The sequence below is a fragment of the Agelaius phoeniceus genome, chromosome 5, assembly GCF_051311805.1.
Source record: "Agelaius phoeniceus isolate bAgePho1 chromosome 5, bAgePho1.hap1, whole genome shotgun sequence".
NCBI lineage: Eukaryota > Metazoa > Chordata > Aves > Passeriformes > Icteridae > Agelaius > Agelaius phoeniceus.
This window is the reverse complement of record NC_135269.1, coordinates 7857663-7885586: the sequence shown is the minus strand read 5'-3', so window position 1 is coordinate 7885586 and position 27924 is coordinate 7857663. Positions and strand designations below refer to the sequence as shown.

Below are 27924 nucleotides of genomic sequence, written 5' to 3'. Positions count from 1 at the left end.
CAGTGTTTGCAGACTCCCCTGACCATTTGGAGGATGGACCATGGAGCAGAATTAAGTTGTCAACAACACATTCAAAGTCCTGATAACTACAACTGAGGAAACGTGTCCTCAGCTCATGTTTTGTTCACTCTCTGCGCTCTTCCGAGTTACTGCTGTGTGCTACAGACTTTCCACCCATCCAGTGCTGACTTTGGAAACTCAGATGTGCTGGCATAAGGCACTATGGGGCTCCAGCTTCTCTCAGCATTGCTCAGGGCAAAGGCACATTGCTGCGTTCAGTTACCCTTCCTCAAATGCTCTTTAAAGGCAAGCCTGTTAGATAAACTTCTATCTGTCAATGCCTTTTGACCCACATTCCCTATTCTTCCATCCTCTTCAGACAGAATTATTGCTAAACCCCTGGAATAATGGAAATAAGCACCTTTCACTGGGGGATTTAAACATATTTTCTAGAAATTAATGTGTTTATCCTTGCAAAGGACCTTCTTCTAAATAGGAAAAGTAAGGAGCATCATGCAATAAATTGTCACAGCCAGTAAAAGATTGCAGAAGACCTGATAACCTGTAGATCATTAAACACAGCAAATAGGACAGTTTTTACCAATAATGCAAGCCTTGGGCAAACTCATGTAAGTGAAGAATGACACATAAACTCTCTGTTTGACAGTCAGATAAAGAAACCACATCCATCATTCTGCTGAAGAGTCTCACCAGTTGATAATCACCCAATAAAATGTAAGACTATACTGATTCATTTGTATTCATTGACTAAGCCTTCAGAAAGAAATCAACTGTTTCTGCTGGAATAATGTATTTTGCACACATTTGCAAGTCACATGATGCCAAATATGCCAGTTTTCTATCCCAGGGCAGGTAGCTTATGTCTGGATCCCTGTTTTTCTTTTTCACAGAGCAGACCGAAGGTCTCTTGTGTACCCTCCACTCTTGGGTTCACAGAAAACACCTCTGTAATTCCCTAACTCCTCACATAATCCTTTTGCTCCTATCAACTCTCTCTCTCATCATCTCAGTCTGAGCTCTAATCCCTTCCACAAACATACACACGTTATGTCTGCACGGGACACAGGTTTTTGTGACAAGTTATAACCATAGGAAAGTCAATAAATCTCAGGTTTTGCACACATAAACCTTGACTCAGAAAACTCCACAGAGAACTCCAGATTCACATAAGCAGCACACAGGGCTTTAAGGCCTCCAGGTTTAGAAGAGACCCCTAAGTGGATCTGTAGAAGACTGGAGGAATGGTTGACTGGCTCAAGACTGGATAAGTTAAAGTTTGCTGAGTTGGCAGAGTGCCTTACTCTGTCTGGATGTTGTAAAATGTACTAAGTACCTTATTCTACTTGAGTATTTTAAAGTTGTTAGCAAAACCTGTTATTGACCCTCCTGAGAATTTGGCTGTTTCTCCTGTGCACCACCCAGGGTAAATCCAAGTATCTTTCCCTAAAACCATCAAGCAGGCTGGAGCATTAGAGGATCACCCTTCAGAAAGCATCCCCAAACTGAATCCTCTCTACACTAATCCTGTATGAAACAGTACCAGCTCCATCAACTCCTCAGACTGCTCCAGCCATTAATCTTGCTGGATGATTGTTCTAGAATCCCACTCCTCCAACAGGTACACACCTGACATATCCCTCATCAACCTGCTCATGGCCATTACTGGTTTTGGTTTTCACTCATGCAAAGGCAGAGGCTGGTACTGGATTTTTACTTACCTTAATCACTTAATTATCTTAATTTCTGTAAGACTCATCCCTACAATAGCCAAGCACCCTTGTAATAATGGAAGCTGTAGCACTGAAAGACAAAAAAGGTATTCTGCCCTTAGAGGCATAACAGGGCCTGAGATGAATTTACAGAGTGGAAACAGCAGTAAAACAATACAACCTGGTAGTTCACTTATGGGAGAGTACCTAGGATGTACTCTGGTGGGCTTAAGGTTTCTAGGTAAGAATACAATGTTATTTAAGTAGAGCATGTTTCTGAAAGCTGAAATGTACATCATTTCTGGGCTGGTGCCTGCATTGCACCTTTCACAGAAATATTTGTGGTGGAATTGGAAATTCTTTCTGTATCCCAGAGTAGCTGCTGTCACAGGCCATACAGGATCCTATGAAAGCACAAAGGAAAATCTTTAAAGCACTAGGAACACTTTAGACTTTCAGTGCACAGCTTTAACACCACCATCAGCGTTGTGAGTATTTTCCCTTAGTGCTACTTCTTTGACTGCATGGTAAATCTCAGGCAGCAGCCCTCCAAACAACTCCTGTGGTTTGGCACTGCACACACATTTAGTCAGGTTCTATTCCTACCCTCCTGTGTGTTAAGTCAATGAACAGGGAAGAAGAAAGGTGTATTTATTCTCTCTGTTCCAACAGCTACAAAGAATGCACAGCCCTTCAATGCTAATGCATCAGTGCTCATGTTTATTTAGTAACTCAGATTGTTTCTTGAAATTGTGCAATTCAGCCCATGGAAATTTCCTTGTTTGCATAATTCTGTCATGTCAATGTTGTTGGGGTTAAACTCAAAACAAAATATTGCGGGATGATCATTTTAAAACTAAACAATTTCTTACGGATTTAGTAGGAGGAGGCATATTTTTATGCTTTTCTGGGGTTTTTTGTTGGTGGTTTTTTTTTGGGGGGGGGGGGAGGGTGATTCAAGTTAACTTCCAGTAAGGCTCAAAGGTCATTTTGAGTTGAACAAATTGCATTCACAAGTCATGCTCTTCTGAGCATAAGCAACACAATTCCCAGAGTCTTAGACATAACAGCTAAAATGGTATTTAGTAGTTCTGGCTCATCAGCTCTCAGATTTCCTGGTCACTAGTTTAACACATACTAGAAAAGCTTGAATTAGTAACAATGAAATACAGAAGTTCTATCCTACAGCTTTTCCCTTTTCTGACCAGAGTTTCTCATATGTGTGCAAAACTTCATTCTTAACCTCTGGACAGAACTCTTTGCAGGCTGCTGCTCACCAGTAGATAAAAAGCATTATCCTGATTTTCATGGCAAATCCAACTCATCTACTACTGTCATGCTTGTTCTGCCTCCTTTGTGCTTCTCTTCTTCCTCTCTGAATTTTAGGTTGTGGCGTTAAGCTGTGCACACTCATTTATGGCAAATAACAGCAATCAGGCTTTGGTTTTACTTATTTTGTTATATCAGAATGGTTTTGTATTTTCAGGGCCGTGAATCAGTAGCTGCCAATGATGTAAACAGGCCCACTGCTGGTGGGTTAAAAAAGAAAGAGCAAGGAAATGTCAATGGCATGTGCTATTAAAACACTCTTTCCTTTTCAAATAGTGAATAGAAAAGAGCTACTTCTGAGTGGCGATTTTCATTAGTCAGTGGTACGTCACCAACGGCCTTTTCCAGGAAATGTGTAATCAGGGCACTCCCTCAACTCACACTGGATTTAAAAATAATAATAGTTATTTCATATGACTAACTTCCTTAGAAAGGAAATTTCCCTAAGAAAAATATCATTTTGTCTCTCTTAGTTTTTCATAGATGTAAACAATCTTAGTGTCAGTGTGAAGAGAGAGATCACATCCCTTCACCTGCTTCAAAAAAGCTGACCGCCCATCCCCAAAAACATTTAAACCAGATAGTTATGGTCACCTCAGTCTAGCTAGGCAGAGCTGAATCTCTGACATGTGTAAAAGAGTCAAGGGAAATGCAAATGATTATGGTTTTGAGACTGCTGAACTGAAAACACATTCTGTAAAAAGGACAAATATTTTCCTTCTCAAATTCTAGTTCATGGATTTCAGAAAGTCTTTCAAAGTATTTCCAAGGAGACTTTGAAAGATCATTGAAAAAGTAAACCTACTGCCAATACCCTTGCTTAGTTGAACTCTGCTTGCAACCTGCCCTGGAAAAAAATTTTAAGAGAAGCATTGGAAAAAAAGATGCAAATTACTAAAGACTATGAGGAGTTTGACTTTGCCTGTCTTATCTGCACCTTATGCTGTATTTTAATTCAGGTCTTCACTACCATGTTATCCATCTTTTAGTAAAGTAAGTTACATGAGGAGCCACATCTTTTTTCACCCTTTCCCTTGAAGTAACATTTGTTCAAATACCAAGAGACAAATTTCCTGGAGAAAAGCATTACACCCTTCAGCAGTTAAGAAGTCAAACACTTTCATATACAGTCAGACATAGTGATTGAAAATGCCTAAAGAGGGATTGTGCAAGAGAGGAAACTCATGTCCCTAATTTTCTCTTTCAACCTCAGTGTTCTCCACACCAATCCAACTTTCTCATGGGAAGCAAATGCAGCTGGTGTAGGACAGCCTCTGTTGAAATTCCATGTTGAATTTCCATCACAGTCACTGCTTGGGCAACATACCAACCAGCATTGTTGCACACCTCTCTCTAGATCCTGAGGAGATGAACCTATCTCAGCTCCCAGAGCTGCCTGGAAAGCTTTATTTTATTTTTAATTTAAAAACTCTCTCAACACAAACATATAGATATTTAGAGGAAGTAAAACACAGTTGAAGTGTTTACATTTCTTTCCTGTTAACATTTCTTGCTGCAATAGATTTGTGATTGTAAATCACAAATGAGGTGAAAAAGGAAGCATTTCAAATGATCAGGACAAAATCCAGCTGGATAAAACACCAGTTACTGTCCTAACAACCCACGACTCAGAACAGTAAAAGAATCTGAAGAACAGCTACCTGGAAATGATCTTTGGCTTTCCTATTCCTTCCCCAACTTTTCCAATACCAAACCTGCTGAGCTCTCACAAACACTGCATGTATTTCATGCTGCACTGTAGCAGAAGCAAACAGTTTAGCAAGAGAAATGCCTACGAATATTTGGTAGCAAACATATAACAAAAGGAACTGTTCTGGAGCAGGGACATGTACCATAGCCCAGCTTCATAATTTCAAACAGAAATACAGGCTACATGGAGGGACAGAGCTCCAGATAAGGCCCTAAAACATCATCTGCAAGAGTAAGGGAAGTAAGATGCATCCAACCTCACCTCTCCAGCCTTTCCTTTGTCGTCAAAGACCTTGCATTGGTTTTCCACAGCTATTTCTATGACAGGAGTAATTGCCTACAATTTATTTAAATTTCATCATGGCTAGTTTTTAGCTGATTAGAGAAATCCCTACTGACCCACTATTTCCAGAAGTAAAATGTAAGACTTCCCCCTTCTGCCACACCAGCAAGAATGTCTACCAGGAATCTCTGAGCTTTCCACGTGGAAGCAGGAACAATACCTTTATAGAGATCAGCCATGATTTTCATGTCCCTGTTCTACCACATTTCCTTCCAGGACTCTTTTGATATCAAGCCAAGAACAAGCAGTGTGTGCATTTAAAGCAATAAAAAACCAGCACAAATTAAGTGTCCTCCCACCCACATTTTACTGGAACTCACTATCATGAAGCTGAACAGTGATTGGAGTGGCACCTGATTAACAATGCAAGCCTGTTACACACAAAACCTTGGTGAAACTGTTTTATTTTATAAGCAATTCATCACTCTGCTCTCACTCAGATTTCCTCCTGGCATGGCTATAGCTGCCACCATTACAGGATGCCACCTGGATTTTATTTCTGAGTAGATTAGAAGTAATTCTGTGTAGTTTTTGCTCAGAAAGGTGACAGAAATGAGCACCATGTTGTCTGGGGGAAGATAAGATAATGGGAGCTCACAGTTTGGAAAGGAGGGATGACAACCCCACAGCTGCTTGAGGCTGTGTCAAGCACACAAAGAGAGAAGGGCACATCACCCCAGTCTAAGCAGGAGACAGGCAATATAGAAAGTCCAATGACATTTCTTTAGGTGGAGATTCGCTGATACATTAGCAAGGACAAAAAGAAGTGCAGCTTAGGCAAACAGAATGTAGTCTATTGATTCTAATCATTTATTTAATGCTATCAAGAGGTGGTGACAACATAAAGTTATGAGCCCAGTGTTTATCCACTTTGGGGTCCTTTGTACCTGACTTCTGAGCCATGTGAACCACTTTTTCAAGTTTTTCTTAACATAGGCCAAAAACTTGCTTTAAAAAATACAAATAGAACCTCAAATACTTTCACTGTCACGTAACTAACTCCATCATATGCATTTTTAAGAAAAATTTCCCAAAAACTACAGCACTTATTATAAAATCATGTAGTGCTCTGCCAGTGATTTTAGTTTCAAAACTCCAAAGGAACTCAGTAAGCAATGGAGAGGGATAAGACCTCCTTGGAACAACAAGGCACATAATGCACATCAATTCTGGGGAGTTCTGCAAAGAATTAAAACAGCTTTAATTGCCAGCCAAATAGGAGGCAGGGAATAAAGGCTTTCTCTCCAGGGAGAAAAGAAAATCCTGATACCACACTTGTATCAGTGCATGGCAATCACTTTGTGGAACTAGGTGCTGTGGGCAGAATCATCCATCAAGTTTAGAGACAACACAGTCGAGACAAAGAAAGGTAACATGAAACTCTGACTTGTTTGTTCCCCTTACCCCTGTGTCATCTGAAATGATATCCTCCATCTGCAGGTACCACGTAGCTGGCAACCCCAGCAGCCTGATCAAAGCTCTTCACCCAGCCCAGCTGAGCTCACAGCTATGGGCATCCCTTGGGGCACAGACACCCCCAAGCACTCGCCTTCCCTTCTCCACAGATCATCACAGGGCAGAGCAGGGAAATGCTATGAGCTGGTTGGTGCCTACTGAAAACAGCTTGAGCTCTCTGGCCATGCCCTCCCTCCATTGTGTCTTGACCAGGATGGAGCAAAGGTCCTTTTTTTCCTCTTATTTAACAGGAAACAGTTATCTGCAACACTTCCTCCCAGATATTTTCATAACCCCACCAAGACATTCCTTACAGGCACTGACTTAAACTTTGAGGATATCCCAAATTTCTCCTTGCCACAACTGCATCAGCAGCACTGGCACCCAGCTCTGAGGGCAGCCCTGTGCCACTTCTGTGACTTCCACCCAGGGCACTCCCCCTGCCAGCCAGCACAGCAGGGCTTAAACCAGAGCTGACTGCTCCATGGAGGAAGGAACACATTTAACAAACATTCCCCAACCTCATGCCCCTGTGCCTGGTGGTTTAGAGGGGGCTGCAAAAGACAGATGACAGTGAAGCAAATAGCAGGGGAAGGGGAAAGGAGGGGGAAAGGGGACCTACAGGGAGGAAGGCTGGGGGGAAGGATATGGTCTACTATGGAGAATCCTGTCAGGATGCAATTTATTTTCATTCTGTGCAGGAGTATAATGGTGCACCGCCTGAGCTCTCTCAATAGCTGTTTTGAAGCGAACCAGGGCTGGTATGTCTTTAATTTATCATTTCATTATGAAACGGTTTCCCTTCCAAGAAGCCTTCAAGTCAGGAAGCTCTGTCTGCCCACACAGGAAATTCCTTTGCAGCAACTTCCCCAAAAAGGAAATTTCCCTCAGAAGTGAGCCCAGCTCATGCCTTTGAGCAGAGCTGTTTGAAGAGGCTGTGGCATGCGAGCCCCGCAAACAGCCCTGCCTGCACTGGGATCTGCAGCTCTGCCCTCCAGCTCCCCTCTCCCCAGGGACAGCCAGGAGGGCTCTCAGGGCACAAGGCACTGGTTTTTTACCAGAAAAAAATATCTTGAGAGAGGCACAGGACACACAGAGCTGCAAAAGAGCAGAGGAAGAGGAGGGGGAGCTGTAGAAAAGCTTTGCAAACTATTGTAATCACCCACTTGAAAATCAGGGGGAAAATTCTCCGGCCTATCTCAGATCTCTTCCGATGGCATGTCAGAGACTGCACTCTGTCCCTTACATGTACCGTGGGTTTCATTTAACGAGCTCGAAAACAAAGGAGAAGGGAGGGGAGGATATACAGCGGGAAGGGGGAGAACCACACTTACAAAAATGAATCTCACAGACATCTTGTGAATCACTAAGTGGGAGAGAGCCAAGAACATCCAGGCCAGAGTGAATAACGACATACGGTATTTTATGAAGCACCTTAGCAAAGGGGATACAGATCAGAAGCACCACCAGTCTTCCAGCTAGTTTGTAATTTACCCTTTTAAATCACAAATAATACTGAATAACTTTTTTAAATGACTATGCCCAGAAACCCAAACTGTTGTTTGGGGCAAGAGAGAAAGCAGAACTGAAATTCATGTTAACATTTACACGGATGTGAGACAGGGCCATAAAAAGGGCCACAGGTCAAACTGGATCTTGGACTGAACAACAGCAGAAAAACGAAAGCAATCCTTTGAGGGTGTATGGAAGAAACAAATGCCAGGGATAACAGAATTGCATATGGGGGTGACTACAATTCGCTGGAGGCTTATATGCTATGGAGAGAGGCTCTCCATATTTTTCCCAGTTTCAACTTCAAAATTTGTTTTTCAATCACTTGGAGCAAACCTGGTCCCTAAAGCTGAAGCTCCAGGAGGTGGCTGCCTGCCCTTCCCTCCCATTCCCCCCCTTCCCAGATAGCTTTGCCCTGTTCCCTCGCCAACTAATTTACATGACTTTTTTTTCCCCCTCTCTTGCTGCCCTTGGCATTACATTCATCGATCGAGTCAGCTGTTGTGTAAAAGAGACTTTTGTCAGAATTGCTTAAAGGCAAATCCCCTCACTTATCTTTTTTTCTGTGGCCTCTAGCTGATGAGTTAGTTATCACCTAAAAGAGCCCTCTGGCGTAGCATATGCGTACTGAATATATATCTGCTTGGATGGCATCCACACTACTGTCAAATCACTGGAGATGGTTATGACATGGGGAAAAATATAAAAACTACCATACTAGGAAAGATCCCCAACCCATCTACCCAAACATCTACAGCAGCTGATGTATAAGCAAAAAGTGAAAGGAACAAGGAAACATGAAGCAATCTCTGCTGTAACATATATTACTTATCTCAGCCTCTGGTAATCTGTGTTTTAAGGAATTCATGAGCTGTGGTTGCATGCAGGCCACTGTTTCCATACTGACCACATGGCCTATCCCTCTGCACAGGTTTATCTGGTTCCTTTTAGAGATCCATTCACACTTTCAGCCCTGCAAACATCTTCCTGCAATGATTTCTTTCATGTAGTGATGCATCCCCATTCTTGTTTCTTTTAGACATGTTGCCCAATGACTTATCTTGGATCTCTGGATTTGCTGCTCTGTCAGGAACTGTGAATAATCATTTCCTGGTCACCTTCTCCATACCAAGTATGATTTCATAGCCACATTATAACTTTCTCCCTGCAAACCTATTCACTTAGAAAACGACCTTTTCTTTAAACTGCAGGGTCCTATTGCCCCTCCCATTTCCTAGGAAGAGGAGGACTGGGGAAGTAGTCTGTTCTAAGTTCCCTAGCACAAAAATGACCATGTGGATGAGACCACCACACCCATAGCGGGTCAGAGTTTGAATAAATACAAAGCATTAAGATACCTCCCAAAGAATTCATGAGCTTTAACAAGCTTCTGTCAGAACTTCAATTGTGGAAAAATTGTGGAATCTATGCACAGTTGCTATACATATTGGAGTCTGGTGACTGATTTTTGACAGATTTTTGACCAAGATTTTGACAAATCTTTGCTTAATCTACAGTCAAGGGACATTCACAGGTATTACTGTAAAACCACATGAAAATGTCATGACCTGCTCACATCAATAATTGTTTTCTGCTGAACAACCACAACACCCTTCTGAATGAGATTTCCTTGTACTGTGGTCCCATATGAAAAACTGAGAAAAACTATCAAAATAAGGATAGTTTACTTTCATCCCAATTCTGAATGAAATTAACTGAACAGTTAATTTAGTAGATGACCATAACTTCAAGTTGTAATGACATGCAGGGCATTTTATTCCTACTGAAAATGTCCCTGCTCTTCTTGACCACTGTCAGGATCTATTGAATGAAACTGTCACGATGCTCAAATTACTTAAAGCATACATGTAATTTATAGCTGACCAAGAGACAGGTTTTGTAAAGCAAATGATAATTTTACAACCTTTCTGTTGTAGATGTTATATGGACTTATAAAACTGTGCAGTGAAAATGCTTCAGAGTGGGGTCAAGTCATTTCAAGACAAAATTATCAGTGTAAGCTACCTTTATTCACAATAGGTTAGAACACTCTGATTATTTCAGCTTCCAAACTTGTGCCAAGACTATTTGTGGATTAGACTTCATATTAGTACTCCTCAGGAAGTGGCCTATGGAGCGCACGCAGTAAGAAAGCATTAAAAACAGCTGACTGAGCCCCATCTACAATTTTAAGCCAACTTGGAGATTTCACACATATACTGCTGACTCTGTACACTTGAACCAGTAAAAACAGACTGAAAGACCCCTTCAAACCTAAGCCTCTGGACTCAAACACAGCCTAACCCTCTTGTGTCTGCTGGTTGCTGCTGAGATGTGGGGAGGGCAGCAATTCTGAGCCTGCTTAGAAACTCCTGTGACACAAAAGACACCTTCTATCATCTTCTGCACCCATTTTTTGTTTCATCATAGGCAGTAATTTTACAACTCTGCCTAAAAGAAATGGTTGTAATGCATTCTAGGTGTTAATTAGTTTCAAAAGGAAAAGGAAAAGTTACAGTCTCTCTGCATAAAACCTAAGTATTTGAGCAAGCCTTCTTTCCACAGGATCTAAATATGTACATGCACATGGAGATACATGTGTCAGACTAAAAAAAAAAAAAATCAGAATTTCTCAGCTTTAAAATAAATTTTGATTGTTAACTCTTGTCTGAGTTCCAGTGGAGGTTTTGTGTGCACATGTTCTCAGTGCAAATGTGGAGTACCAGAAAGGCCATGCGTGAGAAGCTGTGCACTGAGGGTTATTTGGGACTAGGTATATTCTCCCAGAACTCTCACAAGAAAATTATAATTATGCAGAACTCACCATAACACTACAGATCCAACCAATTTAAAAGACATCTGGATTTACTTCTGGGTGTTCTGTTGAACTGAATCAGCGCCAAACCTTGTGAGATTCAGCCATTGCTATTGCACACACTGATAATGGTGTGGCAGGAGGCCAGCAGCAAATACTGACTCCTTTAACAGCCCAGCTGCTCCAGGTCTGCCCATCACAAACACAGCTCAGCTCACTGTCACTGTTACCTCTGCTGTCACTCCCAGTTCCTCTGCCTGTTTTTCATTCTGTGTGATTTTAAAACAGAGAGGGTGTAAAAATTGAAGATCTATAATGTTTTAGCTCTTACAGACATTAAGTACTATCCCTTGTTTCTATTTTGCTGAGCTCCAAGGCTTCAAATCCTGCACTAAACCTGCTGCATGTGACCAGTTCACCACTACTCCACACCACACACTGCATCCCTGAGAACATAAAGTGGAAGTAGAGAATGACTCCTGTGAGTTGGTTATGCTCACTTTCAACAAGCAAAAAACCACCAAGCAAGCTGTACAGCAGTGATGAAACAAGCCCATGTATTTAATAACAACATTTGTCACCACTGCCTATTAGTATTTAAAGAGCAGTAAAAGAAACCAAACCTCTAATAAAAAGAACAAGGTGCTTTGAACAATTACACACCCTGCAACACAGTAATGACTACCCAGAGTAATGAAGGTAAAAGCCCAGAGGTAGTAAGACTACTAAGGAACTTTCCAGGGAAGCAAGATACAAAGAAGTACAACACAGAAAAACAACAAAAAAAAAGGGAACAAAGAAGTATTTTGTACAGAGGGTTTTTCTGACAGAACGCCTTCACTGAATCATGGAGAGGAAGCGAAAGCCAGCAAAGAAGTTAAAAATTGAAGGAGACAGGTTGCTTGGAAGAAATCAGAACAAAAGAGAGAGTAGGAAGGAGGAACTTATACACATAAAGGGAGATTTCCCCTAGTAGGAAATACACAAGGACCCACTCAAGTGGCAGAACTGAAATGAGTAACTGGTTTGTGGACCAGCAGGAACTGGGGCTACTTCCTTCTGCACTACCGAGAAGGAGGAAGTACAAAGGGAGAAATTCTCAGTATTGCACAAACCAAACAGGCACAGTCATTCTTTCATCTCTTCCCCCAAACACTGGCCAAGCAAGTAGAAGCACAGCACAAGCTTACAAATTTACTCACACACACACACAGTTCTAGATAAAACTGTGGGAATTGCTGGAGACAGTGAGACAACTCCTGTTCATTTCATCAAGTCCAGTAGGTCACTTTTCACACCTATTGAGCTGGCTCAACCCCAACATTTTCACCCAGGACTTGTGCAATTTTGTTCCTGAGGGTCAAGCCCTGGTTATGCTTTCTGAACCCTCCTCCTTTAGCACCACCACTCCTGTTGCTGGTGTCCAGGGTGGCCAAACCCTGCGCTCTGGAGCCTGCACAGAGGGAGGGTATAAATATCACAGAATCTCTCTGCTGGCTTGAGTTGATAGAAACGTTCTTTAAAGCTCAGCATCAAAGGATTCACTTTATAAGCTGCAAGCCTTGGTTCTTGTGCCAGCAGCGAGTTCTCCCCATAATTAATTAATGCCGTATTAATTGTGCATGTTCCACGGGCCTGTTGAGGAGGTGTGGCAAGGCCTGCACACGCAGATCAACCTTGCTGCTGCAGCCAAGAGAGGAGCACAGGAGACGGGAGGTAAAACCCCTCTGGGTGCCTACAGAGGAGCACAGTGTAAAGCAAAGTGCTCAGGGGCTGTGGAGGGGCATGTGCTGAGCCCTGCCATGTCACTGCAGCCAGCAAGGAGCAAGAGGGCGCGGGGGAATGAATCTGCCACCAGCTGCACCCTTGTGCAATCTGCTCGGCTCCGGGCCAGCCATGAGCCAGCGGCCAAGAGGAGAAGCCCAGGGCAGCTGAGTGCCCTCGCTCACGGGCAGGGTTTGGCCACAAGTCACAAGATCCTGTGAAATGGCTGGAAGGAGAAAGAGGGAGGAGGAAAAGGGGGAATATTCCACCTCATCTCTGTTGTGTTGATCCCCAGCTCTCTGAGGACATGGCAGCGTGGCCCTGCAGGGGCTTTGGCCATGGTTCGAGCAGTGCTGTACATCCAGCCCAGCACATCCACCTCACCACCTCTGGGAAAATCAGGGAATGCTCAGCACAGGAACAAGTGGGAAAGGGGATAACTCAGCTGCCAACACCCCCAGTGACAACACCCATCCTCAGCTGTGCCTCAGGATTTTGCTGGAGACCCCCATCCATCACAGGACATGCCAGCCTGCACACACCCTTCCCTGCTGCAGCACAGAAACCAGGGACTGACTAAGGTCCAAGTGCTGCTCAGGATGGTTTACAAAGCACTCATCCTCTATACAACTCTCAAGGCAGTGGACATGTATGTATTTTCAGCTGTAATCAAAATAACTGCTATGGTTAGCTTGAAATCTAACCTGCAAAGACATTTTCACATTAGCTCATACAGTAAATTTATTCATCTCTATAAATTTTTGTGGGGGTAAATAATTATTTGTTACTCTGAAGGTACTGCATGTTTGGTCTTTGCTTTTTAAAGAACAAAAAGAAGCAGGACTGGCAAGGGAAAATTTTAGCAGAAGTCCAAAGTAAAAGGTATGAAATTAAAAATACATGAAACAACTGTAAAAAGGGGGAAGATAATGCAGAAAATTCAGAAGGTTTATAAACTAACTGCACAGAATTGTCTCAGCAAGTTACTTTTAGAAAAAAGGAATTTCAGTCTAACCATGCATTTGCTACAGCATACCACAGCAAATGTGAAAGAAATGCAGTTGAAGATCACACTACTTGTTCTGAGATGACAAAGCACCGTAACAAACTATACATAGAGAAGCTCTGAAATATAGGCACAAAGCAAAAGCATAAAGAATTCTGCACAAAGCAGGTAATACTTTCCCTTCATGAGGGAGGCAAAATGCAATTTATGTTTACCATATAAAAAGGTGGCGCTTTTTTTTTCACAGTGTTGTGAGAAGGATGAACAGAAATAAACAGACATCTAAACTTTATAAAATTAAATCTATAAATGCAGCTTAAAAACTTTACTTATCTGGAAAGCAAATGGGTGCCAAACCTAAGACTTTTATTGTACACTGTCCCTTTCTTTCAGTAGTTTGAAATAAAAGCTAAACAGATCTCCCTACATTTTTTAAAAATAAAAAGGAAGCTATTTATAGCTGCATTTATTGGAGCTGTTTCCTTATCAGGAAGTACGTAGCTGGGAATTACTATCAGCCTGCATCGGAAATTCTTTCAGGGATACAAAAACCCAAAAAGGAAATTTCCCTTCAAAAATATTCTGTGGGGGTTTTTTTTTGCTGCTGGTGGGCATTTTAAAATAAAATGTCAGTGCTCTAACCAGCTCACAGCCCATTTGGGATGTTTATTCTGCAAACAAGAAGCTTTAAGACACTTGAGGGAAACATGAAGAAAAAATGCTCCTAGAGAACTTGAAGAGGGAGAATGCTGAGAACATAGTATGAAAATAACCCTTTTTATCAGGATGCTGAGACAGTGCAAATTCATTACCAGTGCTACAGGATCCACTTCTGAAATCAGTGTGTTTCTAAAGTTCCCAGCCCCTCCTGACAACTTCTGTGGCTCAGTTCATATGTTTCCCCTGCACCCTCAGGGCAGGAGTGGTACAGAGTCCAAAATTCAGTGAAACTACCACTCTTCCTCAGAGAGGGGATGGAAAAAGCCCATACAGGGGTAGCACACCCTCCTGCACCTCACAGCACCAGGTCAGGGCAGAGGCCATGCAGGACATGGGGAGAACAATGCTTTCCTGCAGGGCAGGTTCAGGTTCTCATAGCCCATGGGATCCAGGGCTACAAACAGCTCTGGACTTGGGATACTGAATCTCCAGCTACAAAGAGCCCCACAGTAAACTCTCAGATTGGAAAACTTCTACTGTCTCCAAAGCAACCCCCATAACCAAGAATTTCCCTTTATCCTTTCCTTTATCCTTCCTCTCCATTGCCTACAGAACAGCCCATACTGTTCCTGTGGGCTTCAGAAGCAGAAAGAACATTTTGGTTAATCATTGGAGATGTTAATTTAATTTTTACTTGTCATGGTATAATTTAACATTTTCATTTTCTGGTCTGTATAATTGCCACAGAACTACCTGACCATGCTGCCAGTGCAGAGCAGACACTTTTTTTTCAGTGGGATACAAAAGCATAGGGAGATCAAAACCAGACAGGCAGATGGAGTAAATAAAGTAGGGTGCTTCAGGCTATTCCTGGGGTATGACTTCCATGCATAAAAACTCATGAGGAAAGATTTGGAGTTAAGCAAGTTTCCTAATGCTCTGACTCTCAAAAGCCAATCAGTGGTGATTGTTTATTAACTCCCAACATCACCAACCATATGCCTATTAAATCTATAACTAACTCATAACTTCTTGAACAAGGATCACTGCTACATTAATAGGACCATGCTAGTCCTGCACAAAACATTTTACATGAGAAGTGAGCACATTCAAATGTATTCATCCCATAAAAGTGCACAAGCATTCCACAAGGCTGGAATGCCTGATGCATTAAGAGCTCCACCCTCCCAAGAATCTCTGGAGAATGGTACTGCAAAGAGGCTCTTAGCTGAGGTGTTGGGACTGGGCCTCCAAATCTGGATGGAATCATTTTACCAAAAATGTCTCCAACAAACTCAAGAATCATTTAGCCCTTCTGCTCCAGCAGTAAAATGAGGAGATCTAAAAATGGCATAAAACCCCATTTAATGGATATTTTACCAAGCTGTATTTGTTAAGCACCCGAAGGAGTGCCAGCACCAGAGAGGAAAGACATAAAAGTACAGCAGAAAGAAATCCAGCTTCTCATAAAGGGCATCAAATAATCCTTTTCTTTCTCTGTGTGTATACACATGACCTATCACATTAATTCCTGGGACCTCAAAGCTACAGCAGCTTTCTCCTTAGACACTGCATGTCCCTCTCAGTGCTGGACAGAGCTGTTCTCTCCCAAGAGGCAGCAGCAGCTCATCTCTGTTAAAAGATCATGATGCTATGCTGTTTCTGCAGGGCTTTTTACCACACTTGTGTTTTGCTGCAAGGCTCTCACCACACAATGGTTTCTTATTGTGGAGTTGTTAGTCATGGCTTACACGCAGTTTCTCTTCTGTGTTTTCTCTACTTGTATGGCTGTTTATGAATGCTGCATTCTTTGCATTCATTTTATTTCTTACAAAAATAATTTTTTAAAAAGAGCCTGGAAGCACTTATAACATAATACAAATGAAAAATCAAACAGACATTTGGGATGGAAAGAGAAAAGCAAGCTAATTTTAGGTATACTGATCGTGACAATGTCCCTTTAAGACAAAGCTAAAAATGCTTCAAACCCAGCAATACCATAAATGTCCTGCTGCTTCTGCTTCTTATTCCTCTCCACACTTTCCAGGGGAATTCCACAAGGGATCAAGCTTGAATCCCATATTAAAGTGACATGGTTCCTTTCCCCTCTGAATAGAGGTGAATGTGTATTTTGGAGATTTAAAACCCTACAGTGAAGCTCTCCAAAAGGGTAACAGACTGGCTCAGCACCACTGGGACTCCCACCCACACTGCCAGCTTTCCAGATCCTGAAGCACAGGTCTCTTTGACCTCCCACATTAGGACTGCTTTGCAAGCTCCCACTGAGGCAGGAAGGCTCTTACCCCTCCCCATGCTTCCACTGGGAATGGTCAGAGCAGGAAACTGCTGTTAACTCTGGGCAACAACCAGGCATGTTGGGAAAAATAAACCACTTGATTCTAGAATCTCTCAAGTAGCAGAAAGCAGCTCACAGCAAGTGAGCTTCCTTTACAAGTTTTTTCACACTTAACCTGGATGCTTCTGCCATAGCCACCAGGCAGCAGTACAGAGTGAATAGATTTAGGCTATCTATTAGTAAATCGATTTATTTAGTGAATAGATTTAGGCTGTTTGCAAAAGTTACAAGTGAAGGGGCCCTGTGTCACCCCAGTGCAAACCCAGTGACAAGGGGGTTAATTTCCTACAGGTGATGAACAAAGACCATGCCAGAAAAATGCAAAGCAGGATCTTCGTGATCCAAAGGCCACAGTTTTCCCAGTGGAATCAGGAATGGTGTTTCACTCTTCCCAGTGCAACACAGTCCACATAAAACATTAGCATTTATGTTCACAGAGTGACCAGGCTGGAAGAGACCTTCAAGATCATGGAGTCCAACCCAGCCCTGACACCTCAACTAAACCCTGGCACCCAGTGCCACATGCAGTCTGTTTTTAAACACATCCAGGGATGGTGACTCCACCACCTCCCTGGGCAGACCATTCCAGAACTTTATCACTCTTTGTATAAAAAACTTTTTCCTAATATCCAAGCTATATTTCCCTTGATGCAGCTTGAGACTGTGTCCAATGTTCTGTCAGTGCTGCCTGGAGAAAGAGACCAACTCCCAGCTGCCTACAGCCGCCTTTCAGGGAGTTGTGGAGAGTGATAAGGTCACTCCTGAGTCTCCCTTTCTCCAGGCTAAACACCCCCAGCTCCCTCAGCCATTCCTCACAGGGTTTCTGTTCCAAGCCCCTCTCCAGCCTCGTTGCCCCTCTGGATGTACTCAAAATCTCAATCTCCTCCCCAGCCATGGCACAAGAGTGACTCAGACAGGGCTTCCCACCCATCCAAGTTTGGATGATCTCTTTGAGGCTGGCCAGAGATTGACAGTAAGAAACCCCTGGGATGCAGGGTGGAGCAGACGAGTTCAATTCAGGTGAGCACCAGAGGGTGCCTGTGGAACAGCCTGCCTTAGGTTAGAGGCACGATCAGTACCTCCCCAGCTCAGGCTCTGCATCCTGTTTGCCCAGCAACTGGGCACAGCTCAGAGTGCTGAAGGAGCTTTGCTGGGGTAAGGGGTTCTGAGGCTGACAGGATGGCTGGCTGGGCTTTCCACACTCCACTCAGCCTGCCAGTAGATCATTAACAGTTATAAACTGAAAGACCAGGAGGCACTGCTGGATGGACCCTCTCTGAACAGCTCACAATAAAATGTGCAAGAAGAGCCCATGGTAGAAGACAAAGATGTAACATCAAGATTAAATACTGCAATTAGGTGTTAGCAAGCAGTGCCATTGCCAGGATTAATTTTTTCTCTTTTTTTGTCATGGGTTGGCATTGGATACATATAAGGTGAAAAGCAGATTAGGAGAAAAGGCAAGGGCAGTAAGAGGAAAGAACAAGGCTTAAGTGGCCATAATGTTAGAGAAGAGCAAAGAGAGGTCCAGGAGAAGCCAATAATTTGAGAAAGAGGCCAGCCCAGGTCCCACGAAAATCAGTGGGAATTTAACCACTCATTTCAGCAGGACCAGGATTAGTCTCAGCCACTAATTTGACATTCTGGCCACCTCTCCCAGTCCCTTTGTCATATGAAGCTTTTATTTTATTTTCCCTGTATGTGCGTCAGTCAGTTTTGTTCCACAAAGATCCTTCCAAAGCAAATATTTTCATTGCTTGCTGCTCTAAATGTGGCTTAGGGTAAAGGGCTTTTTTTCCCATCTCACTGCATACTTTCAGTTCAGTGCATTGAATATTCTAGTAACTAAACAACAATATGCTTAATGCTTCAAAGTGGCTTTCCAGCTGCTAGCCAAAATTGTAGAATAATTAACAGGTGCCAAAGGATTAATAAAAGGAGTAGCATAATTAATAGACACTATACAGAAAAAAAATGAATCCCTGGCAATCCTGAGTGTTGTTGTTTCCTCCACCTTCTCTTAATTGTTTCCTGCATTCCTTTAATAAGAAAAAAAAAAAAGAAAACTAGTGCCCTTAAAACACAAATGATACATATGATACATATGAGCAACAATGCATGATCAGCAGAAAGAAACTGGCAACAAACTGCCTTCAGGTCTAATAAATGCCTTAGTTTAAAGAAACTGCCCAACTACCTGTCCTACCCTGCTACTCATGCCCACACAGAACTTTATTGCACTATTTGGTACAGCTAAGGTCACAAAGTTACCAAACCAATACAGAAGCACTGGACTAGTTCCCACCAAATCAGAGTATCCAATAATAATACAAATAGCCATGCAGAAAGATTCCTATGAAACACTCACTAAAAACTTAAAGGCCTTTAATATAATCTTTGCAGAAAACTAAACAAATTTCCTTTCTGTTCTTAATGAGGGAAGTAGAACAGACCATAATAACATGGAACAGAGAGATACTAAAATAAAAAATTGATCTCACTGGCTGTATGTGACCAGGCCTGCATTCTATGAAGTTTATCCAAATCAGCTGTGACCTGGAACTTATCACACACTGGAAAACCAAAGACCAGAACCCAAGCCTACAGTGGAAACAAAAAGCACTCAGGTGATTTTACAAACAGTTCTTTAGCTTTCCCTACCACCACTAGACCCCAAACGTGAGTGGAGTCAAGACAACACTGCAGTCCCAAAGTACAATTCTCCCCTATGAGGAGATGCATGTACTGTGACATCTCAAGTGTATCACTGCACTCTGAACATTAGTGCAGACTGTTGGGGGTTCAGAAAAAAGGCAACAGCAAGAAAAATTAGTTGTTGCCAAGAAGAATTGCTTTGTGTGCACAGAAAAGTATATGCAGTGTCTTACTATGACAATGGGCTGCAGGCATGTGAAGGATGCCAACACTAAGGAGAGAAGAGTAATTAGTTCAGAGGAACAAATGAACTTGTTTTTATGTTTGTATCAAGAGAAAACTCTGAAATCTTTGCCCATGAGATCACTCTTCCTAAACAAACACACACATGTTCCCAAGAGAAGATGCCCTTCAGAGATAAAAATCAAACTGTACAAATCAACATAAGCATGCAAGGGGGAACGATGTTGCACAGGACCACAGCATGCAACAAATCCTTTCTCAGCACTGGGATTTCTTCTGTCTCTCCTTTTGAAGAAGTTTTATATTGAAGGAAACAAAAGAAAACCATGAAGCCTGTAGCACACATTTACAGTTGCTGTTTCAGCAGGCAAACCACCTTATTTTAATCTTGTGTATTACAAAAAAGGAAAAAAAGCTGTTTTCTCCATAATTCAGAGCCTATTAACAGACACAGAAAAGGGTTCTCATATCCATCTCTTACATGCTGTATCCTCTATCCTGTTCCAAGAGCTGTTTATTACAAGGTATTGGCCATAGCATAAAATAAGTAGCTATTAACATTTTACCAGATGAGACAAAGAATAAAATGAAATTTAAAAAAACACAGACTCCCACCACAAAACCCCAATAACCGTCTCTGTGGCAAAATGGAGTGCTTCCCCAGAAATAAGGGGGATGTAAATAGTTCCAGAGGACTTCCACCTATTTCTACATCTTTCATTATCACAATACCTGGGCAGTTTCAGAACAGAATTATACAGAAATAATACAGTTTCTGTATTATTTTTCAAAACATTTAAGAGTCTTTGCACTCATGGGGTTTTTTTCATTTTCATTTTTCATTTATCAACAAGGTGTCCAAGGTCGCAGAAGGCACCAAGGGCAGCACCTTGTGCGTGAGCTGAACTTGCTTCTCTTCAATTCTCGGTAAAAAATACCAAAAAATTTTCCAAACACTCCTTCTATCTGACACTAGTGTAGGCTAGTGGAGATCATATATGCTGCAAAGAGATCATGTATGTCTGCATGGCAGACACACCAGGGACAGAGAGCAACTGTTTTCTGACTACATGCCTGAAGTGTAGGAAAGGACATTCCCCAGCTCCCCACTGGTATTTTGTTAACAATGCCCCCAATATCTGTTCCTGGTGGATGTCAGGCAGACAACTATGTTTAAAAGTATGGGTCAGAAGTCCCTTACAGAGAAGTGCAGCACCAAAGAAAGGTGTTTTATCCAGAAATGATTCTTACTATCCCAGAGATTTAAAGTTAAGACTGATTACACTGCATTTCTATACAATAGGCTAGCTGGGGAGAAAGCAGCTACTTAGAATATGAAAGGTTCTGTGAGAAGGGGAAAGGGCCTTCACATCACTCCCAGAAAAAGGTGTTTGTCTATATAATTTTAGCTCTGTTGACTAAAGAGAAGGATGCCTGTAGCAAAGAGAGGTCCACATTCCACCCTTCCAAACTGCACTTCTTTTTCCAGTCTCTGGATGAAATCAGCACAGCCTACCTGAGGCTCATTTGCTCACTAAGTAGTGACAAGTAATTTATCACACCAAAGGAAACTGCTTTACTTATTGTTCTGCTGCTTTTGCTTGGTTCTTTGAGTGATCTGGAACATTAGAAACAGTGACATTTCTTATCAGAAGGCATAAAACTGCCTGAATCCAGAGAGTGCTCTACATGTTCCATGTGAAACATTTGTCTCTAGGTCTCTCTTTGGGTCACCTGCACCTATGGCACAGTAGATGAAGACGTGTGGGGTGGGACTGAACCCTGCCCTGGTGTTGCTGAACACCATCAGAATGTCCTGGAAACAGAAGGAGTGCAGGCCTGAGAACCTACTGGCTCTGGAGGAATTTACCACATCTCCCTGTTCTACTGCAATGAGGGAGGCCTGAAAGAAGTTATTATGTTCCACATAAACAAAAAAAACAACTGTAGGGATGGAACATAACAAAAACTCAGACCTAGAAAATCCTTGGACTTGGCAAATCTAAACCCAACCTTTACACACAGCCTGAACTAGAAATTAGTTACTTTGCCTGACTTCTGAGGCAGGTGGGTTTAAGATCAAAGCTGCTCCTCAGACACATCTCTAAAAATAAACAAATAAACAAAAAAATAAATGAGAGGACTCCATGCAGGAACTGAGAAACCCTGTATTAATACCTCTTAAAACCTCATGCCACGAAATCCCAAAGGAGCTGAGTTATTTCTATACACAGTATTAGCAAGACTACTGGAATATCATCTTCACTTCTGTTGTCTTCAGTTTAAGAAGGATGTCTGAAGTGGTAGTTGGTTCACAGAGGTGACATAAACAGAAATTGAAATCTGAAAGCTTAACAGAAGACTGATAGCCTTAAGAACCTCTCCCTCCTCTACAGTTTAGTCAAGAAAAGGTTAAGAAGTGACAATTTAAAAGCACCTATATCAGGAGGAGTCTTTTGACAATATTTAGCAGGAAAGGCGATAATGAGATCTAATAGTTGGAAACTGAAGCTGACTAATTCAAACTATAAATAGGACACTTAAAAAAAAAGCAAATAAGGAGATAATTAAGCATTAAAAGAACATCTAGAGACCTTATATCCTCCTCATCACTTAAGTTTTTTACACGAAGAGCAGAAATCTCTCTGCACATGCTGTAGCTCAGTTACTGGACCTAAACACAGCAGTTACTGCATGAAGTTTTGTAACAAAAGATACACCAGAGATTGTTTTAGAAATTCACAATGGCTGCTCCTGGCCTAGCTATGAAGCTATGTACCTACAGAGTGGTTTTAACAGTGTTTGGGTGGTCTGTTGATTGATAACAATGTTTTGTGTCAATACTGACTGCACACTGAGCTACAAAATACTACACTGCCATTGACTACAATTAGTAAGGCTATGTAAATGTGTTCATGTTGTTTATGACCTCAGACACTAACTTTATGGAAGGCTATTTCACAGATATTTCATGATTAATCATCTGTGCTTTTAGACTGCAACAAGTCAGACTGGTGTGGAAATACTAAAGGGAAAGAAGCCTTGCAAGTTTAAAAATGTGCCAACCAAAAGAACAGAAAAACCAAAACAAGAGTCAAGGTGAAAGGTTGGATCACATTCTAAAAATACTGTGAAAGAAGTCTTCACTGAGAGGAAGCTTCATAAATTCAACACTATGCAGCATGCTGGCTGGATGGGAAGGAAGCAGGTACAGCATGTACCACTACTGTCAGCATTAGGAGTCTCTGCCTCCCTGCCTTATGCATCTGCCAGACACAGTGGGTAGGACAATAATAACTGGAAACCCAGCTGTGACCCTGGCTGTGCAGTGGACAGACAGTGGTTTCCACAGCAGAAGTAAACAGCACCAAGTATTGCAGTGAGTTAAAAACCCACAAGATCTGAGGATGAAAGCACCTGGGAAGAAACCCCCAAGATCTGGGGAGTAACAGTATGGAAAAGAACTGCTGGAGAAAAACTGCTTCTGTGTTGGGTTTTTATTGTGCCTACTTTGGGCAAAGCATAGAAATGGCTGTGAGTGTGGCAGCCAAGCCCTCCCCGGGCGAGGGGAACAGCTGAGCAGCCACACACACGTGCAGCCAGGCCTGGGAGCTCATGGATGCTCAGGCAGGGACCAGACACAGTCAGAAACGCTGCAGCAGCAGCTCCCATTCCCACCAGGAAGCACAGAAAACTGGGCCACACAGGACATGTGACACAGCATGGGAACGAGTGACCTTGGGGCAGAGTAACTCATGGCCAGTAAGGGAGCGAGCACAGGACTAGAGAAATGCTTTAAACACAGTTTGCATCCAGAAAAGGAGTGTGTGTGGAAGACAGCTGAAGACAGGAATGACAGTATTTTGTGACAAACATGGACTTCTCCCTCTTCCCCCCCATAAAGTCCCAAACCCATTTGTGAGAGGGCAAAGCACAAAGTTTTGTTTGCTCCTGTCCCTCTTGTTCATTGTTGCTTAAGTACCCCAGGAATGTAACGCCTGACAAAAGTTTACTTAAAACATCTTTATTTCCATCAGAACTGCTTCCCCTCCAAAAAGGAAAATTCCACTCTTCTTGTCCCCATCCTAATTCACCTCTCACTGACCAACAGTCCTTGGCCTTTCCTATTTGTCAAACATTAAATCATCTCAGCAAGGAAGTACCTGGCTCTGATCTTGCCCTCAGCTCCAGTTTTTGTTCCAATGTGAGTGATATGTCCTTCCTCCTTTGCAGCATCCTTTTGTGCACAGCTAAGCTCACTCCTCCTCCTTTCCCACTGCCTCTGGCAGCAATCATGCTCTACACTAGAGAGCCTGGGCATCACAAGTATTTGAGACCCCTCAGAACCTGAAAATAGCCACAGCACAAGCGCATTCCACTTGCCACAGCTGGTGAAACTCTGACCTTGTGATGCAGAATGTAACTGAGCAATTCCAATAAAGTGGAAGGAAACATAGCACTTCCCGTCAGAATAAACCCTCCATATTTGTGCCTGTCACAAAAAACAGGCCAAATGCTTGACAAGGAGTGCAGGAGATGGGAGGGGAGTTCAGCATGCTGTATTTAAGAGTAATTTTCTTCAGTTAAAAACAACAGCCAGGAAAAGCAAACCAGCTTATTAAAACAACAACAAAAAAGTATAAAGCCAGGGACTTCCCTGCTCTCTTCCATAAAACCAGAAGTAACTCCTCACCCTGCCCCACCCCCTCCTCAGTGCAAGAGCTTAAGCAGCCTGGTGCTGACACTCACGCAGGTGTGCTGGCAGTCTGACGGTGTCTTCCTCCATCCTGATGGCTTGAGGCACTGGGACATGTAGTGGTGACGAGGTGTAATTTGGTACCGGGCTCGCTGGAGGTGTGTACGAAATTCTTTCCTGCTGTTAAAAGAAAGTGGGGGGGGGGGGGGGAGGGGGAGAGAAAGAGAGAGGACAACGTGAACTTTGGAACAGAGGTATGAAACCATGGCAGAGGAGGTGGATGTGGGTGGAAGGAAGGAAGTGTGTGCCTGGTGATGTGCACTAGTGGTGCACCAGCTGCCCAGGGAGCTCCAGAGCACACACAGAACACTGGCCAATGCTGAGGAGGGGCCAAGCACCTTTTAGGGTGGCAGGATTACTTTTCAAGAGAGCCATGAAATTTCCAAGGGCCTTCTCAGAAATTTGCCAAGGGAGGAACAGGGAAGTGACATGCAAGTGGGGAGACTCCGAGGGCTTTATGTCAGTGAAAATCTGACAGCAAGTCCACGATACATGCGTGAGTACCACTGAAGTGCCAAAACCACTTAATCTTACGTTATCAAATCAGTCATGATCTGAACAAGCTAAGTGTTTAGCACTCAACCCCTTCCTACCATTTTAAAGACATTAATCAGTAACTTTTGTCATTGCTGCAGAAAAACACATGACCAAAGACTACTCTATTTACCATCAAGTAATGTAGTACTCCTGTTTTTGCTGAACTAGTTACCATTACCTTCTTTGAAGTAGTTCAACTTGCAACCAAGTACAGTCAAATAGAGTTAAAGAGCAACTTGTGAATGTTGTATTAGTTTCATAACTGTCACAATTAGGTTCTTAGGAAAATGCCTGACGAGAAATCTAAGACTGAAACTTCATGTTATCTGAAGGGAAAATTCTTCCATATTCTAAGCCTCCAATCATAGTACAAAATATACTCTTTGTAAATAAACATAGCCACAATTTTACAGAAACATAAGAAACTATTATTATATGCTTCCTGGAAGGTAATGCATGTTATTCTCCAGAATACTGACCCACCAGTGCAAGTATGGATTTAGATCCCTGCACATACAGAAGCAGGAGGAGGTACTGTAATTTCTGAGCATCTGCAGGACAGTACAAATGCAGCCTCTCACCCTGACCTTGATCTCCGGCAAACGGAAAAGACAAATTTGGTGCTGGACCAAGAGAAGGTAATTGCTTCCATGACAAACCACAGCATTATCACAGCCATGAGACAGGAAAATAGACTGAGGCTGATAGAGGCACCTGCAGAATGTAATGTAAGCGCCCTTGCCACCAAAGGGAAGGGGAGGTTTGCAAAAAACTCTACAGGCAGATTAGGTGACATCTAAAAATAAAGGGAACACCTAGAAAGTCTTGCAGCCACCGCTTCAAAGCAAGCCCAGCTCCATCTTTTGCAAGGTGCTGTTTGCTGCTCAGGAGCTCAGGTAGAACCAGAAGTTTACCCTCAACATCAGGAGTCCCACCACAACACCCTATAACCACACTGCAGAGAAGACTGACAGCATGTGGAGAACACACTAATATTACAGGTTTAGACAGAGTGAGAAGACAAGCCTGTTTCACTCCACCATCACTTTGTTATTTTGGCAAGTATGGCCCCTGTGTCTGTCAGCTCAGTACTTTCTAAAGAGAAATTGTTCAATCTTATGTTCCTGTCTCCCAAAAACTCAGTTTCTTTCTACTCATCACTGGCCAGTCAACAGCAACCCATTAGCTAACATGAATTCAGTTTTGTGCAGTTACCAAACAGGGATGTTCACTGTGACGCAATATAAGACGCACCTGTGGAGCTACAAGGCATTATTTGATTTTTCAGCTTCCCCAACTCCCTCCCTGACCCAAACCAGCTGACTCTGTGCTTCCTGTTGCAGAGGTGTGGCTCTCTGTGCCCATCTGCACCTCTGCCCCTGGTGCACAGCACCCCTGGAGGGCAGGGAGACCTGGCAGTTCCCAGCATTTCCTGCTGCCATCCACAGCACAGATATCGAACCACACTGCAGCCGCTCGCTTTGTTCATGGAGACATTCATAAAAAAGAGGAACATTTCTGAAATACAGCCACACAGATGCTGCCTCTGTTAACAGGCACTGGGGGATAGGTGGGAGATCTGAAGTCCTTTTCCTATCCTCCCTCCTGAAGAATGCAGGATACAGTCTAAGCTCAGGTCATATTGCTTGCTCACTGAATCACCACTGCAAAGACAAAGTGGCTTCAAGGGGTCTCCTCACTACCCAAGAGCAGGTGGAAAATGAAATTAAATTCAGAACCCATCCATTTCCCTCAAGACCCAGGAGGTGCTGTATCAAACTAAGGCATTATGCTTCCAGTATGTGCTGCCTTTACTGATCAATCTCCTAAAGGCATACCATAACCTGATTTATACCATGGCAGTTTCATTGAGGTTTACTGTTTTAAACAAATGCATTTGATTCATTGTTTCCTAGTATTCATAAGGACAGGACAGCCAAAACCAAACAAGATATGGAAGTGCAGTTACTTTTCCCACACATCTTGGATATCCACAGTACGGTGTGAATTACTATTTGCAGAAGGCATTTTACAAGGCACTAAGGGGAGTTAGCTATCCAATTCCTATTAGTACCTTTGAAATGCCCTCTCTTGCTAATCCTGCATTTTTCTGTCAGCACCTTTAGCCTAAATATCAAAGCAATTTACAGACATTAGGTCTTTCTTTTTATTAGACACACAGACAACCTGAGTTACAGCAAGAGCACAGCTCAAATGAGTGAAGTAATTTCAGAGTTAAGCTGTCTTGAAAAAGGACAGCATGTGCCTCTCAAGGGCAATACATTTAACAACTGCATGCTGAAAGAGCTGCCCTTTAACTGTCCTGGACAGATTTCCAAAAGGTGTGGAATGGTAATGGCAAAGGGAGGTCAAGACACTGGGCTTGTGGAAAAAATGAGCTTAATCCCTGTGTGCAGCATGGGGCAGTAACGCGGCTGGCAGCAGAACTGCGAGCACCAGGCCAGTTCTACAACCTGGCCCTGCTCTGTGCTCAGCCACAGGCAGTGCTCAGCCTGCACAGTCCATGCACAAGGTCACATGTGCTCCTCCAGGCTTTTTGAGGCTTTCTAGAGTCACGTTTCCAGGAGGAACCTCCTGTGCTCACACCACTGCATCAATCTCCGCAACTCCAGGACTGCCCGGTGCTTCTCTCTGTGGAATCCACCAAACAAAAACGTGGCTGGTTAAAAACATGCTTCTAAGGTTATGCAACCAGATACTCTGCCACTAGGAATTTTTCTGAAAGCATTTCCTAACTAGTCAAGTTTAATATTTCCCTTTGTATTAAGGCCAAGAACGGTAGGCTTGTTCAAGCCACAGCTTGGGAGGAAGGATAGGTAGTGCTGGTAGAACCTGCATGAACCTTGCGTGTTCCTGAGCAAACAGCCTTGCTGCAGCTTAATGTACTGGTAAAATAAACTAAATCAATACACATTTGATGTGGTCCTGTGAGATTTTTGGTGATGAGTGCTAAGAAAGAGCTTGGTACTACCACATTCCTTATTCACCACCTGCCAGGGGACTCTATAAACATCTAAACCTACAAGGGACCA

General features: G+C 42.8%; 1 protein-coding gene across 2 annotated transcripts in view; it reads right to left on the bottom strand.

Annotated features, from left to right (window-relative positions):
- The window catches only part of ETV6 (ETS variant transcription factor 6), a 127205-nt gene that overhangs the window by 59750 nt on the left and 39531 nt on the right, over positions 1-27924 (bottom strand). Inside the window, exon 2 of one of the 2 annotated variants that reach the window (XM_054631376.2) lies at positions 24328-24454. In XM_054631376.2, the coding sequence (XP_054487351.1) occupies positions 24328-24454 (127 nt within the window). The remainder of the gene's footprint in view (positions 1-24327; positions 24455-27924) is intronic. The other variant, XM_054631377.2, reaches the window with a different exon arrangement.